General features: G+C 34.1%; 2 protein-coding genes across 10 annotated transcripts; both read right to left on the bottom strand.

Moving 5' to 3' along the window:
- Nucleotides 1–77: 77 nt before the first annotated feature.
- Nucleotides 78–9,483, bottom strand: LOC123015301 (nocturnin). 7 transcript variants are annotated; one of them, XM_044414981.1, is made up of 7 exons: nucleotides 9,093–9,481; nucleotides 3,123–3,327; nucleotides 1,460–1,677; nucleotides 1,253–1,318; nucleotides 1,071–1,192; nucleotides 778–984; nucleotides 78–723 (listed from the first exon to the last, which is right to left on the bottom strand). In XM_044414981.1, exons 2-7 carry the CDS (start codon nucleotides 3,191–3,193, stop codon nucleotides 205–207), a joined length of 1,203 nt encoding a protein of 400 aa, XP_044270916.1. In that variant the 5' UTR covers nucleotides 3,194–3,327; nucleotides 9,093–9,481; the 3' UTR covers nucleotides 78–204. The 7 variants fall into 7 exon arrangements, with proteins under 7 accessions (XP_044270916.1, XP_044270918.1, XP_044270920.1 ...); XM_044414983.1 differs by lacking the exon at nucleotides 9,093–9,481 and adding an exon at nucleotides 6,264–6,284; XM_044414985.1 differs by lacking the exon at nucleotides 3,123–3,327 and having other exon boundaries at nucleotides 9,093–9,483.
- Nucleotides 9,484–10,441: 958 nt separating this feature from the next.
- Nucleotides 10,442–16,842, bottom strand: LOC123015300 (H(+)/Cl(-) exchange transporter 5). Of its 3 annotated transcripts, XM_044414975.1 has the most exons (15): nucleotides 16,793–16,842; nucleotides 16,681–16,744; nucleotides 16,444–16,536; nucleotides 15,024–15,174; nucleotides 13,955–13,984; nucleotides 13,567–13,907; nucleotides 13,355–13,516; nucleotides 13,154–13,301; nucleotides 12,902–13,041; nucleotides 12,188–12,370; nucleotides 11,916–12,130; nucleotides 11,305–11,865; nucleotides 11,095–11,258; nucleotides 10,833–11,046; nucleotides 10,442–10,778 (listed from the first exon to the last, which is right to left on the bottom strand). In XM_044414975.1, exons 3-15 carry the CDS (start codon nucleotides 16,522–16,524, stop codon nucleotides 10,688–10,690), a joined length of 2,481 nt encoding a protein of 826 aa, XP_044270910.1. In that variant the 5' UTR covers nucleotides 16,525–16,536; nucleotides 16,681–16,744; nucleotides 16,793–16,842; the 3' UTR covers nucleotides 10,442–10,687. The 3 variants fall into 3 exon arrangements, with proteins under 3 accessions (XP_044270910.1, XP_044270911.1, XP_044270912.1); XM_044414976.1 differs by having other exon boundaries at nucleotides 16,681–16,811; XM_044414977.1 differs by lacking the exons at nucleotides 16,444–16,536; nucleotides 16,793–16,842 and having other exon boundaries at nucleotides 16,681–16,751.
- Nucleotides 16,843–16,867: the final 25 nt, after the last annotated feature.

Here is a 16,867-nt window from a genome sequence, read left to right as displayed (position 1 = left end):
GATTTTTACTTTAGTTTTAAAAGCGTTTGAACGAATATTTCTCATTTTTGCGCAAGTTGGAAATGAAACAAGTGCCGTTCAGCTGAGGCTTCTTTTAAGATTTTATTAAAATCCTACGTTAGTTGAAAAATCATACATAAGTAAGTACAAATAATTTAGCCATTGCATAACACTTCCCTAAAATTAATTATCACATTGTAGAAATCAGAGCGTCGCTTTTTGGGATTGACCGATTTTAAAATCGCAAACGAGAGAAAAATGATCCGAAGGGTATGAAAACGAGGGAACCCTATCCTCCCCAATTTCCTCTCCAGTCGGCAACTGCAACACGGCTTCTACCTCTAAACAACCCTTCTTGTAAAAGATATAGTCTATGGTGTGGCAGACTTCGCCCTCGTCCCTTATCTTCCACGTCGTGTAAGGGGGTTCTCGCGCAGCTGAATTCACGTTCGAACTATCACAGTCAGCGTAAGCACTACCAAGATTCAGGTATTCGTRGGARAAAACGGTGTTGTAGATGGGCTCCACAGGCTCGGCGTTGAAGTCGCCACAAATAACAACAGGTCGGGTGCCGCAATGCTGGGCCACGAATTGGAGCAAATCCTTGCCTTGCTCGTTGCGCAGGGTGGAGAGGAAGGCGCCTTGGCGGGCCTTCAGGTGAGTGGTAGTCACGCAGACCTCTTGATCGGTCTCCTTGATGCGCAGATTCGCTAAGAGGGCCACCTAAAACAAGATTTTCTCAAAATACAGAATGGGTTTATTATTTTTTCAACTTACTTGGTTGCTTTGTACTCTCCAGATTTCCAAAATTCTGGACTCAATGTTAAGTAAATCGAACTTGTTGGTTCGATAAAAAATTGCACATCCGTCGGGACCATTATTGCCGCTGATGTAGACACAAGGCGAGTCCGGTTTTGGGTAAAATACCCCCGTGTAGCCTTGCGTGCCCAGGATGTATTTCAAAAAATTGAAATGGTCCACTTCCTATGCAAAACAGTGTCGGTAGTAAATATTCATTAATTTTAAAGAACAACAAAGGGCTTATTTTTTAACATTTAAGGGTGACTTACCTGTAGACAAATTATATCGGGGCAATACTCGACGATTTCTTCAATTATTCGGAATTTTCTCGAGTTCCATTCCAACGCTTCATCGGGACATTTCACGAAATTGTCGTTCATTTGTCCAAGAGCTATAAACAGTAGAAAATAATTAAACTAATTGCTTTTCATGAGTGGTAAATTGTGCGTACCTTGGGAGAGTATATTCCATTGGAAGACTCGTAATGAGTAAGGACTAGAAACGTAATCACTACAACCTGTAACAAAAACCAACACTTACAACCGCAATTAATTTAGGTCTAAATGAAATGTATACCGATAGGATTACTCCAATTTTGTTGAGCCGGTCCTAGCCAGACAAATTTAAAATTGAAAATTTTGCGTTTCGTCATACAAACCTTTGGTAACAGCGTTCAATTTTCGACACTTAAATCCATAGGTGTCATCGTGGGCTTGTCCCGCTTTCTTGAAGGCCCTTTTTACCATGGGTTGGACTTGAGGCTGGGTCTGGCAATACTGAAGTAGTTCATATCGGCCGAAATTGATGGGTATTTGAATATCATTGTCTTGGTTATCGTCATTTTGGATTTTCGGCGCGGAGCTAAAGCTGCCCATCCTGAATAAAAAATAACGTAATGATGCAAAAATCGCACATGATTTCACTATCAGTCGCGATTGAGATCCGGTTGTGACTTACCGTTGCAAAATAACTTTTTGTAATCGAACATTTTTTAAGATTTTTTCTTCACTGACGTCAAATTCTAACATTTTGAAGAGAAACTGGCGCGTTAGCCCCTAAGACGCTCTTTTATATTCAGTACGTTGATTTATTGTAAGATTCTGCATATGAAAAGATATGGTAATACTGTTTAACATACCAAGTATTTCAACTTTTGTTCGACATTCTCGACGATTTGCTATTTTACAACGAGTCAAAGGTCTCAACTAATATGAATTATCGATACGGACATCTTATCTTGTTGTTTGCAATTACCACTTTCAATGTCATTAAACTAAAAACGTTTGCTAAATAAAGACATTAAAGCATTATGACACAGAAAACCTAAACATTATTAAACAAAATTATCTGATTTGAATATTTAAATTTTGCGCGACTTACAATTTTTTTAAGTGACATCTACTGCTACTGTTAGCAACTATAAAATTGGCTTTGAAGATTTCTGTAATTAATTATCTGTCAATTTATCACCAATAAATAACGTCATGCATTTTAGGTTACGCTATAAGCTTTAATTTTTAATTAACCACATATTGCATAAAACCTATCCATTTTTTGTGACTTTAAACTACCAATTTTTCCAAAATCAACTATTAAAAAAATTGATGAATTCAATTCAATGTAAATAAACTTACGTTTGAGGCGTTCGTAGACAATACAAGTTCACAATTGGATTATTTGAAAAATGTGGCAGCGCCGAACTCATTTTTATTTAAATTAACTTGTAAGTTCACAATTACAAAAGCATACAAGTGAACCAAGTAAAAATACTGTTCTAATATTAGATTTTTCATTGATATAACAATGTATAATGGACTTATTGATCAATAGTGTWGCTATAAATTGCAAATTTATTTCTTTAACTTTGTCTTCACCTAATAACTGTATCACTACTCGGTGGGGACCTGCATTACTTCACTTTTAGTCTTTTTGTGTAGATTTTATTTTGTCGGCGAGCACCCGCGGCTTTAGAATTAATTATCCACATGGATAATATACACTAAACCAGAATCGTAAATGTTTAACTATTTCCTTTTTTGGTTTGTTCTGAATCAATGATTTTACTTTTCATTGGCCTGACCTGACCTGACCGGCATGCAACACGTTGAATAAATAAATAACAACTACGTTTACTTTCGAATTTGTCTCTTTACAAGTATTATGCGTCAATAAAAATGGGATAAATCATTTTTCTTGTATTTATCCTTGAACATTCGTACAAATCTTATAGTGTCAATATCGTAAAATTAAATTTCGGTAAGTTCAGAAAACTCAAAGTTAAGGTCAAGTTAAAGGTTGCATTGAATTATGCTTCCTCTTACCTTGGTAAGGCCAGCATACGAGCAAATCTTCTTATCGGCAGTGAGAAAAATTGACCCCCTCTGACAGCCATTCCGTTCACTTTATTTTAAACACTAATTACTATAAATTACAAGGAAAAGAATGTCTACTATAAACTTGCACAAGATTCCACTTATATGGCATCACTTTACTGCGAAGATTTTGCATTAAAAAACTGAGTGTGTCCTAGAGAAAAAAAAATAGTCAGAATCGCGCGTCTTTTCAGTCAACTAATGATTGTCGTATTTGCGAAAGCCACCCAAACTGTGAGAGATTTGATAGAAAACCAAAAATTCAACAATATGAGAGATAAGTTGACACTGGAAAGTTCTGGTTAAAATTGATTCAACTGGATTAAGGCGGGATAAATATCGGAAGAAAATTATTATTCGTGCATTAACACAAAGGATAAACACGGCACTAGTAATTTTAACGGACTCGGATGTTTATGTATGCGATTTTGGGAGTGTCCTCACTATCAAAATTGATTATACCCTAAAATAGGAATATTATCTGCAAGTTATTATAATCAAAATTTTGGTGCTTTGTCTTGTTTATTTTAGGTGCATCAATAAAAAGGCAAAAAAGTTAAAACATGTACCTAAATCCATTATCATAAAAGAAGTTGTCTAGACTTTACTGTTTTGTAACACATTTAAATATTATCATAATCGTATTTACATAATCTTTGTAAGTTCTAATATGCTAAATCCTCTTACGACATAAACATAAGTCACTTACCGAATAAAATCATGATTGCGTTTCGACTTTAAAACTTTGTGGGCGATAAAACTCATTTTGGGAAAAAATTGAAGTCTCGGTTGAAATACTGTTTCAGAGTTGATGATATCAAACACTAGAACAATTTCGTTTCTTTTGCTTTTAATGATGAAGCTTATATTAAAAATTGAAAAACAGTTAGGTAATCTGAACATATAATTATTTATTTTGGCACTTTTTTCGAATTGGATTTATTTTTTTGGGTTGTTATTTGTTGAACAATGGGAAATATATTGGCATTCGACAGATGTTTCGCCCACTACTGTTACCGAATTTTTAAATGAACCGCACGTAAAAGCTGATTAATGTAGACATTTGTTTATGGCTTCAAGGAAAATGTTTACACAAAACGAAAGACGTGAATTTGCAAACAATACAGACATTTTCTGGCATGATTAGATCGAGATTATGAGTTGACAACCTTGGATTTTCGGTGCCTGTTGATTGAAATCTCTTGATTCTCAAATTTAATGTGTAGATTAGGTATATTCCTAAATATAAAATTTTTAGTCCAATCACGTGAATAATTTGCTTAATTTTGATAAAATTAGTTTTCTGAGTTAAGTATACTTACTAGACTGCTAAAGAACTTTATTTTTACGAGTTTCAAAAGTCTAAACGCAAATTCTGAAAAAGTTATGTTGAATTCCTTAATTTTGATGAGCCAACAAACCTTAATTTTCATTATTAAACAAACAATGAAAAACTACTTAAGTCACTGCTTCTAGTCGGGTCAAAGGTTAACTCGATTTTTTTAAACTGTTCCAAAATATAAAAATTCAGAAAAAGTAGTCACTATCATCAGGCATGAGACTTGTCCCTATTGAGAAGTCTTGAAAATGCAGTTTGAACTATCTGTTTATTATTTTTTGAAAAAACTAAGTACTTGATGATAATAAAGTACCATAAAAATATGACGTTTTATCAAGACTAAAGTTTTTCGATTTTTTTTGTTTTTGAGTACTGTAAAAATAATTTTTTTATAGCAACCTACTCTAGAACCTCTTTTTTACGAAGGCTGTGACCTAAGGACTATAACTTTGTACGTTTTATTCAATTTTTATCAAAAAAATCATATACCTAAGCTGCCATTTTCAAAAAAAAAAATCACAAAACCCAAAAACAAAACAAAATATCATTCTCAAAACACAATTACATTTTTATAGCACTTTAATTTTTATGAATTATTATCTTCTGAAGTCAAATGATTAAAGAAAACTGTTTGGTTCAATACTTTTGTTCACTTGTATTTTTATAAAAAGTCAATTATTTGTTATCATTTGTAACAGTGTTTCAGCTATTCAACGTGACAATTCTTTAAAATACCCAAGGTTATATTTGGTTTAGTTTTGTACAAAAGTAAATCACCAACATGGCAGAAAACCATCCATTTCCAATATTGATTTTTATGCTATCAAGCTATCATCCATAATTACGCTGCAATCCTGTAATTATGACGTACGAGGTGACCCTTAAGATCTGCTTAATGGTTTAATTTCGACAAAAATTTGATTAGAGTATTTAGTTGTCTAACGCTATTTATTTTGTAAGCAAATTTTTTAATGTAATGTTAATGTATCAAAAATGTAATGTTTTTTTGTCCATCGTGGTACATCAGCTGTGATATATCTACATAAAAATAATTCACAAGTGACCAGATAAAAATTAAGTTTTTGATTGTTTAAAATTAAACGAAAGAACTTTTAAATTTTTGCAACAAAAGAAAGTTTTTTTTCATAAATATCAATATTTTCAAAAAGTACTTATTAATAAAAAATGAACTACATATAAAGATACTACCTACTTGAATCTTCGTTAACTTGTATAACCATCCTTAGTAGACAGGTATTTTAACAAAAACTCAGAAAAAAAATTACGATGTTATGAAGTGATCTTTTGGTGCAACACTTTTAACGCATCAAAGAATTTTCCTGATAAAAATAATGCCAACAATATTTATACTTGATAAACATGTAATTAGTCCTCCCATCGAATATTTCCTGAGATAAGAATGTTCTGATTCCCAATTGATTGCATTTTTACAGACTTATGACCCAGAATTTTGTAAACAACAGTCCAATATTTTGGACTTCCCGTTTTTTAGCTCTTCGGGAAGTTGACAGACGCATGTTAATCTCATTAAATTGTGCCTAATTAACAATTAAAATTTCCTAGTTACGATTATTTTTTATTAATTAATTATGTGATCCGGATAATTTTATCTCGTCTCGCAAAACTGCGTATAAGTTTTTAATGGCGGTTTATCCGCGATAATATTCTCGCGATCGCGAGGGCATTAGCCCTGGCGCTCTTCCAGCTCCGATTTGGGTCAGATTTTTTACCTGACAAGGTATTGCAGGAACTGCTTCGGCGGTATGAAAGTCCCCGAGTCCTCGTCCAAATGGCCGAACTTGAGTTCTAAACTCCTCGCCATTAATCTCTTCTTCACCGCCGGAGATGTCATCAGGCTAATTTTGGAAAGTGTTTCGGCGAGTGCCAGAGACTCGCGGATGTTGATGGTACCGTCTTGCGATTGCCATATCTCACTCATTTTTTACTTGGCGAGTTCATCTACCTTTTCACTGCATCTGACACGGCAACGATAATTCGACTAAGTGGAATTAAGAGTAAGAAGTTTTTAAATGCTGGCCGGATAGAGGTGGTACGGAGCACCCTCGACCTTATCGCAGGTGAGCAGAGACGTGTTTACATTACAAATAAGAAGTAAGTCGGATATAGATTTTAATGACGCGGAAATACACTCGCTGGCCTTTATCTCCTGGGTCTATTATTATTGAAGGTACTTATACATAGAGCAGAGCTGCGCACCTAGATTTCATTTTAATTTAATCTTTGGCATGGTAAATTGGTCCTGATTTCTGTGTGACTATTTGCTTAGTTTTTTTTTGTTACGTATTTTTGTTCCAATTTAACATTTTTTGGATTTCATTTCTTTCAGTGAATTTATTATTCACACATTAAATAATAGACATTGCGAATTTGAATGGAGCTCAAAAAATTCGTTTTCATTTAGAAATTCTGATTATATACCTATACCTACATATTATAGATGTATCAGAAATAATTGAAAGAAAAAACTTTCTAGTTTTAGTACTACCAATACCTACATACATAAAACTCAAATGTTTTAAAATTATTTCCACATTTTTTGACAAAAACAATAAACGTCACACCAGTGGTGGATAATTTTTTGTTGATAAAATTCCTTTCTATTAAATAGATGAGCTATTTTGTTATACATATTTTRTAAATCATTGTTGTTACAACCTGGCCTAGCTCAGGTTGTACTTTTTATATTATTTCTGGGACATCTGTATATCGTGTGAAATCGAAATGACCGCACAAAAAAAGAATGGATTAATTAATAAATACAGGGTGCGCCAGAACTCGCGCTCCAGAGAAAAATGCCATGTAAGGTAAGATACTAAGAACATGGAAAAAATGTTAATCTATAAAAATTTCGGCCTATTAGAAGAGGAAACGTGGAAGCTGTATCCTAAATTGTTCAATGTTATTTGTGGCTTTTATTGGCAAAATTTTTGTACCTTTACTTAATAATTATAAAAAAAAAACATACATGACATTAAAAATGTCAAATGTCAAAAAATAAACGTCAAAATTATTTGACAGATAGAATTTTTTTAACATTTTTTCCATGTTCCTGGTATCTTGTCTCACATGAAATTTTTCTTTAGGGCGCGAGTTCTCACACCCTGTATTTCGACAGTAAAATTTGAATCTAGAACTTCTTTACGATTCTTAGAGTTCGTTTCCTCATATTTTCTGTATCAAAGAATATGTAAAATAGTACTACAGGCAAGAACTAGTTTTACAAGGCTGYTTTTATAGCATGTTTATAAATTTAAAAGAACGTCATATCATAAGTAGCTTATAGAAATATAAAACAAACAAACATGTTTAATTATTTTTTGTTTAGTGCCTTTTTACCTTTTRAAATAAGAACTGTACATTCTCACTGAAATGAACTCTCCAAAATTTGGTAGATAACACAACAMCAGCACTATAGCTCTCTCAACGTTGAAAATTCTAGTTGGAATTTGGTTAAAATGAAYCCTGATTTATGATGTTTAATCAGTGATACATACTACTGTAAAAACCTTGCAGAGTAATGCTACAGAAAAACGCTGTTTAACTCTTATTGTCTCCAATTTTGCATAATTTTGAAATATGTTAGAGTACYTGTTCAAAGATAAAAGATTTCACCGACTTTTGTCAAAAAAGACCCTTATTTTGAATATTAAACGTTTGAAATTTTTAATCCAAAATAGATATTAGACAATTAATTTAATTTTGCATTAATTCACGATATGCCAACTAAATAAAAGTCAGTAGTAAAAATACGATTTTTTTTTCTATGAACCCCTCGTTACGAGTAGTTGCATTTAAAAAGAATAAAAAACGTACCTACTTGGAAGTACGACTTTTTAAAACCTGTATATTTTTATTTTAGGTCATTTTATATCTGTCAAAGTAGGTAAGTTGTTTTGGAATAATAAACAAAATTTTACACACAACTAAAAATTTTTAATAAACTTTTTCGTTACGCGCAACGTTACTTAAAATTTTTTTCAATGGAAATGGAGTTGAATGCTCTAGCTATTACCTGTTTCTATTTTTCTTTTTTAAATAGATACTAGTGCCCTTTAGCGGTTGCAACGTTTTCCCTACTAACGAATAACAACTTATTTTAATCAAAAGCGACAAATCTCAAAGGTCTTTGTAAAAATACATGTAGGGTCAGCACTGTTTAAATTTATAAACAAATGAAAATTTCAAAATCAAGACACACTTTTGTAGCGTTATGTCGGGTTTTTAGTTGGAAATAAACTTGATTTTTTTTTGACAATAGATGGACAGCAAACAAAATTAACATAAATTACAAACAAAAGCTGTGGTTTATAATGTCAGTGGAGGATTTAGATTTTTTTATAGTTTTGACGCACATTTACAATTCAAACAAAAATGAATCATCAGTGGCTTAGAAAATGACTGTGCACATTTGTGTTTGCTCCTTTTTCAGGAATTATAATTGATTTCTTTAAAATACAAGGTGGAATCGATGACTTAACACGAATTAACAATCATTAGTTGTAATAAAAATCCGATTATAGTTTAGTATGTATACGTACCAGCATGTCAAGAACCACTCTTTTAAGGCCGGATTTAAACCTTGCACGAATTTAGAGCATACAGTTTTAAGGTAAGAACCACATATAGAAATACTCGAAGGATACTACACGAATTTCTATTCGATTCGTCGATGGTTTAACGGAAACTAGTACGAACTAAAAATTGTTATCTACGATATGAAGTCACTTGCCAACGACCGGTCAATGTGCAGTTGTACTCTAGTTGATTTTTTTTTCGGTTAATTACAATCCGTCGTGTGATATGAGATGTTGACAATTTGTGTTATAGCCAAGAGATGGGCTCTTGGTGGAGTGGGTGATAACCTTTTTGAATAATTTTAAACATTATAAATAAACCACTGACATAAAACAGGACGTCTGCCAAGATTATACATAGAAGGTTACTATAAGAGAAACTGCCAAAAAAGTTATCAGAACACTTGAAAATTGGAACTAATCTAGACTGATCGATGAGAGTTCAAACGGTTCTAATATGACTGATAACATGCTCCAGACAGACGCAATTTAAATTAAATTCAGTCTAAAAATACACAAAAGACAACTCAAAAAGATTGCATTAAAACTTACTTTTTGCCATAAACACATTTAAATTGCTCCGCTGAAAATGTATCATTGAATGCCATCCAAGTCTATTTTTAAACGAACTGGAAATGTGTTAAAATTTTTACTATTAGGACAAAACGGTACTATAAGTTGATGTCATAAAAGTGAAAGTTTATTGCAAATTTTAATTTGTGACTAATGGTTTGGATGGCACGCAACGAAATGAGGAAGTGTTTTTTTTTAATTCACTGGAAAAAATGATAAGTGGGCGTGGTCACAGTACATTATAAATCAAATAAATTTCAGTTTTTTTTGGTATGCCTTGCGTATCTTAAACTTATCCGGAAGTCCTATTTTGTACCAATAATTATTATTATCATAGAAAACTACTAGTCACTTTTTCTTATTACACACGATTATAATTTATAATTCACAAGGCCCTCTGATTATTATATTTTCAATAGCCTTAGATATGACATGGCGAACACTCTAAATTAAGAAATTTTAACGAGATAATAAAAACCGTTTAACAAAAATATCGATCACAAGATCGATAAATAAATTTAATAATTGTTTACCAATTGAAAGACCTGAAAATCTGAATAAACAATCAAATCACTAACTTCGGTATTTTATACACCTAATCAATCAACTACCAAATCGAAGGTCAAGAAACGAAAACATCTTTGAACTTGTGATCAAAAAAAGTCAACAAGGAAATTAAACAAAACTGTTACGTGAATCTGATAAGTCTTTGCTGGAGGAAGGTTAAATGAAAGAAAATGTTTTCTTTAGAAAATTTTTATTGTTATATTTATTACATTCTGAGCATTATTGACAACTAATTTGATTAAATAACTTTTAATCGTAAAACAAGACTCCAAGTTCAATAAAACTACGGCAGGAAGACAAGTATACGTTGAAAAATCACGTCACAATAGAAGTAAAAAGTCCATAATAAATAATGGGGGATTAACAATACAATACTAATATGCACAAATATTAATAAACCATAATATACACAATAAAACTTAATTAAACAGAACTGAATTTGGATCTTCATTATCCATCTGTTTTATATGTCTTAAAACGTCTTTTTTCGTGATGACTCCTAGTAATCTCCTACAAAGCATCACAAATCAACATTTCGCAATTCTACCAACCTCACAAACCTACCCGTTATGCGTGACTAGTGTTTGTCTCAACCCCAATTTCCTAAACATATCTACAACAGTTTCCATTGGAGTTTGATCTGTAATTGTGATTGGTGCCATATCTAGTATTTTTTTAAGTTTCAAAGGTGGTGGTCCTAGTGTCTGTGGGGGATTTCCACTAGTAAAAAGCACTATCGACTGACCGCAAATCCCGTCAGCCATTCTTTTCGCATTGGCTACAAACCGACATTAAACACCGCCTACTTAAACAGTAGCAGTCTTACCAATCGCCAAATTCAAATCCCTTCTAAGGACAAAACCCACTAAATATTGAGATTCTCGGGATACCACCACCGGATATCCATTATGCTCCGTTTCTTTTAACAGAGCCTCAATGTCATCCACTGTCATCGAATCCTGCGTGATGACGCTCAATGTTTCGTTGCGTCTAAATAAACAGTCAACAAGAGCGAAGACTTTATAAGTACACTTACTTTGGTTGCATAACATCCGCCGCCAGCGACGTATGTTGGAACTCGTCCTTSGAGTCCAAAAAGGGGTACCCATTGAGGGCTATATGGGCATCGTAAATGCCCTGCCTGCCCAAGGCATCGCCCACCCATTTACTAGCCATTGCAGCGGCCATCAAGGGKACGATGTATCTCACGCCCCCAGTAAGCTCGAACATGATTACCACRAGCGACACGGTCATCCTGGTGACGCCCCCTAAWACTGCCGCCGCCCCCACCATAGCATACAAYCCAGGCGTGATACAGTCGTCGCCTGTCGAACACTCGCCACTGAATAACCAATTCTTGGGGTAGTTGTAAGCGAGCTGCTCCATGCCAATGCCGACTATTCTGCCTACGATGGCCCCCAAGCAAAGACTCGGGATGAACAACCCGCAGGGGACCTTCATACCGAAGGTGAAGATCGTCATGATCAATTTGAGGATTAGTGCGAGAATCAGCAACCAGATGGCCTTGTAGACGCCAGGGCCGGCCGCCGCGATCTCGATGGCTGAATTGACATCAGTAAAGTTGCGATTATAATCGCTGAAATTGTTAGTTAATGTTTTGTTTCTAAGATAGCGAAGGAAACCCACCAGAGATTATCTGAGTTTGAGATGCCACACTGACTGAATAGAAGGTAGATTAGTTGGCTCGTGTTCATTCGTGTATAGGGGTTGGGGTAGGCAATAATGGCGGTCATTACAGTCACGACGAGTACTTCGGTCACGGGGTATTGACCGAGTTTGGAGTACTTCCGGTATCGGCACCAGTACAAGTTAGCCTTGATGAATATCGTTGCGATGATACCCTTGATTTTAAATCAAGATGAATAAAGACAAACTCAGTTGGATCACTGGAGACTTACTCCGATAATTCCCAAGCCGATGAAAGGAATCAATTCGAAGAATATCCATGGTTTGTTGTATTCCACGTAGAAGAGAACCGAGTGTTCATTTCCGAAAGGATTGATCGACCTTAAGATAAAAGCGGCGATCAGGGCGCAGAAGAACGATCTCCAAAGTGTTTTCAGCGGGAAATAATAGCTGACCTTAACATAAAAAATTCAAATCGGTATGAAGGTGTGTCTTTAGTAATGGAGATATATTGTTATGCAAGAGGTCAATGCTAATTTGATGTCAGACCGGAAGAGTTATTAAATCAACGTCAGAAATAATTGATACATTGACGAGAGAACGTCACTCCAGAGATATATTAACAAATATGACGAAAAAGGAAATATTTAATACAATTATGTCTCTAACAAAAGAAAATCAAGGACGAAAAAACAAAGAAAATAGTGTGAAAGTGTTTTGGGTCTGTGACGTACGTGAATTATTTACAATATCAAAAAGGAAAAATTACAGATTCCTCCCGTTTTAACATTGAGCAAATTACTTTTAACGTCACCAATATTAAAAACATAAAATACTTGCCTGTTAACGCACTCAAATGAGTTCGTTAACGGCTTTGTCAAAGAAAAAATATTAAAAATTTACTATTACGTTTTCCATTTCCGACAATTGTTATGTAACACACTTAAGACTGCTGTTTTTCTAATGTTACAATACATGTTACTTACCTCCTCAAGACTAAAAAGCACCCCTCCAATGGGCGCTCCAAATGCCACTGACACTCCCGCCGCTGCCGAAGCCGACAATATCTCCCTTTTCTTTGCTTCATTCCTCCCGTACTTGGGAAAGAGATATGATAAAATATTACCTACAATTTTTTTATTGCTATACTTTCAATACCACGAAAACAAAAACACGTTTTGTCACGTGTATTGATCACACAAAGACTAATCGATGATCGTTTTTAAAGTTTTATTTACCTATAGCGCAGGCTATATGAACCATCGGTCCCTCTTTCCCTAGACTCAACCCGGCCGAAACCGACAAAATCAAGCCCACACATTTGATCACCAGCGTCCATTTACCCAAATAACCCCTTATGATAAACCCACTGAGTATCGTCTTGATCTAAAACAATTCGTCTAATAACCATTTCATGACAAAAAATTCCTAAAACACACCTCTGGAATACCAGACCCGCAGGCGTACGGCGCAAACATCCGTACCAAAGAGGCCGACAATGCGGCGAAAAGCAACGCCAAGACAATATAAAACAGATACGAAATAATGTAAGCACCCGCTCCATCTCTCGACTGTCCCAGAACTTCAGGCCACGTCAACCACTAAAAACATTCGTTGTTTTAAACACATTTACTTCAAAACGTTGGTAAACCTGTGAGCAATTCCCCGAATCAAAACTCGTCTCGTTTGACGACCAACAACACTGCTCTCTGTTTAACCAAAAGGCTTGCGGACAAATACCGAATTTGAGATCCGTCATCCAACTAGCGCCAATGTCAATCCCTCCAGCCACCATACCGGTGCAGAGACCCACTAAAAGAACACACAACCACCCCGACCAGGCGTCGTGTGCCCCCTCGATTAAGTTCCAAATGGAATCTTGTTTTTTCTTGACGAGATGTCGATGTCGCATGCGGTCTCTGGCAATATCCCTCTGCCAATCGATTGTGTGGAAGTCATCATATTGGCCGATGCCCGGTATATCGACGGTTTCTAAAAAAATACTCAACAAATTTCATTTAATTTGTTACCCAACGTACCTCCTTGCATTCCACCGAACGATACCGAATCTGGAATTCGATTAGGTCATGTAAGTAAATTGCTGAATAAATAAACAAATAATTGTTTTGTATGATCGAACAAGAATTAATTAGTGCACGACTCAAATGATAACTTGCAATTTCCAAAATTCAATTGTGTTGTATGGATGGGAGGTGTTAAATTTTTCGATATATGATGATTTCATGTGTTATATGGTCGAATAATGTCGCTTAAATTAATCGACAGTGTGACCTTGTGTAAAATCAATTATCTCACATAAATAAAAGGTTGGAATATTTTGTAACTTCGTGCGAAAATCTTCTTCAGTCTACTATTATTTTATTATAAAAAAGTATCTCTTATATTTCAAAAACTATTGATTAATAAACAACAAGCAATCCGTTTCACATGCTTTATTTAACAACAATTTTCTATTTAATGGTTCTTATATCTATAAATGCGACATAAACACAAACTATTGTTAAAACATGTTCTAACAGTTTTAAAAATATGATCATAGAATGTCTATTACATAAATGTAAGTTGTAGAATAATTTTTTTTTTGCTTAGATGTTTACGTAAAAACTGTCCGTTTATTCCCATTTTTTTGTTATTCTGGACTTTATTTAGAATCCCTTTCCGTATTCCTACCTTGTTTTTAATCTGTGCAGATAAAATTTAGCACCCTGTGTTTTAAATCTAAAGTTCAAGTTAATGAAGATCTAGAAACCTGGGCCTCAATTTTCTTAAATATTTTTTTACGTTCATGTTTTCAGAAATTCCAGAAAAAGGCTTTACTAAGCAAATTAATGAAAATTTGTTCACAGATAACTTTAATAAGCTTTGTTAAACGTTCTTCCATTTGAGAATAATATTGTGTTTTTGTGTTAATTAAAGCATTTTGAACCTAACACAATTAAAATTATTTTAATTAGCAAATTAAACGAGACTTTTATTTTGGGGCCTCATTTGGCAGTTAGTTAATAAAATAAAATAAAGTTTATAAGTGCAAAAATTATAAAATCAAATCTCTCCCCCTCAAAACATCTTGTTTACTCCCATACTCACAATGTGACGTGCCATCCTCATCTTCCCCCAACCTTGTGGTCCTCTCGCCACCTCCAGAAGTCGTAATGTCGATCATGTCGTCACCTTGTGCAGATGCATCGAAATCGTCCGACGATCGGGCGAAAGCAGCTCTGTTACTATTCGTATTGTACTACATCGAAAAGGGAATTTATTAAAATAGGCTCGACACACACAACAACCAAGACATGACAATAACGCTGATGATTTTCTAACAGCATGCGCAGCCTACAGATCGATATGTTATCGGGTCATTCTGCATTACGGTTCATGAATGGACGAGTCCAGCTTTTGCCACTACTATCAAGGGGGTTTACTACCAAGGTCGCCATGAGGAAATGGGCGAATTTGACAATTCCACACTGACCTTGTACTTGAGCATTCCGCGAATGATGGAAAAATTACAGCACCGAAAAGATGAATACAATTGTAAGAGCAACTTTAAACTCTGACATGTGGTTATCGACTATGCATGTTGGAATTTGATATGTGGCAGTATTTGTTCTATTTTTATTTTTTATGCTACTTGAAAGTGGTTCACTTTTTTTTATTTCGATTTCTTGACAAATTGAAAAGTTGGGAAGTTAGTTTCTGCTACAATTACGAGCTTTCAAGGCTGGTAATGTAATTTGCGAACTTGATTAATTTGATATTGATTTTGGTCTCACTGTCAAGTTTAATTAGATAGTGACCCGATTTATAGTAATTTTGAAACGCAATAGTTTTAAAGTTTTCTTCTTTTTTGTGTTACATTTTTGAATTTATGTCATGTTGTAGAAAATATGCAACTTTAACTTACCCTTAATTGTATAATAAATTTAAACTTACAAAACAAATGTTTTATTTTTTCTACTTTTGCCAAAAATATCTACATGCACTCACACAAATATTAAAATAATGACACGTACTTATTTTCCGTTACTGTTTACAAGCAACTGATATCGCAGCAATTTACATTTTAATAAAGTGTAATTAAATTGTAGGTGATAAATTAGTTCACTAGTGATGTATACTCAATAATGGGGCCAATCAGAAGTCAATTTCAGTTAAAATAAACTACTGATGTTGAGTATTCACAATCTTCCTGAAAATATGTATTTCTTTGTTGAATTTTTATCAGTCAATGATATTAGACCACCTAGACCAAATAAAATTACGCATTGCATATTGAACGTAAAATAAAGCGCAGCACTTCTGGAGAATACTATAATAAGTGAAGTTTTAGTTTGCTTGATCTTCAAGCTTCATTTAATGAAGAATCAAAAGAAAGCAACGTAAATAGTCCAATGAAGTGCAATTTTTTTCTAGAACAATATTTCAGCTGTTTTTTTAAGTAACTCGCTTGTTAAAATAGGCTTATCAGCAGCAAGGCTTCGTTTGTACTTGGATAAAAAATAATTACCTTTTTATCAACTGACTGATAGCTTGGTGAGTTCTGTGGAACTGCCGTACCGGCCCTTTTCAATGGATATTTTTCCATCATTCATTTATTCACCTAAAAATAGTACTGACAATCACAATTTTCGTGCAGGTTGCAAAAGAAGTGTAACAATTCTTTCACTATTTACAGTTCAACGATCTTGACTTCCAAGTGAAAGTTCCTCGTGATACACGAGTAACACCAAAACAGTAAACTCACCATTTTGTAGATTTTTATCCCTTATCAGTACTTTAATCGTTTCATTTAATTTAGATAAAAGACACTGCAAATTGTATTATTTTTAGAAGACGTCACATTAGATTAATCATACCTGTCAATGTCATTTTTGTCATTTTTTTATGATGATGGCGGCACTGTCAGATCAAAGCGGGAAATTTAAATAAAA

This window comes from Tribolium madens, unplaced genomic scaffold (genome assembly GCF_015345945.1).
Source record: "Tribolium madens isolate multiple individuals breed KSU strain unplaced genomic scaffold, Tmad_KSU_1.1 Scaffold_97;HRSCAF=244;Tcas5.2_LG3a, whole genome shotgun sequence".
Taxonomy (NCBI): domain Eukaryota; kingdom Metazoa; phylum Arthropoda; class Insecta; order Coleoptera; family Tenebrionidae; genus Tribolium; species Tribolium madens.
The sequence above is the reverse complement of the archived record's forward strand: the minus strand, read 5'-3'. Positions and strand labels throughout refer to the sequence as shown.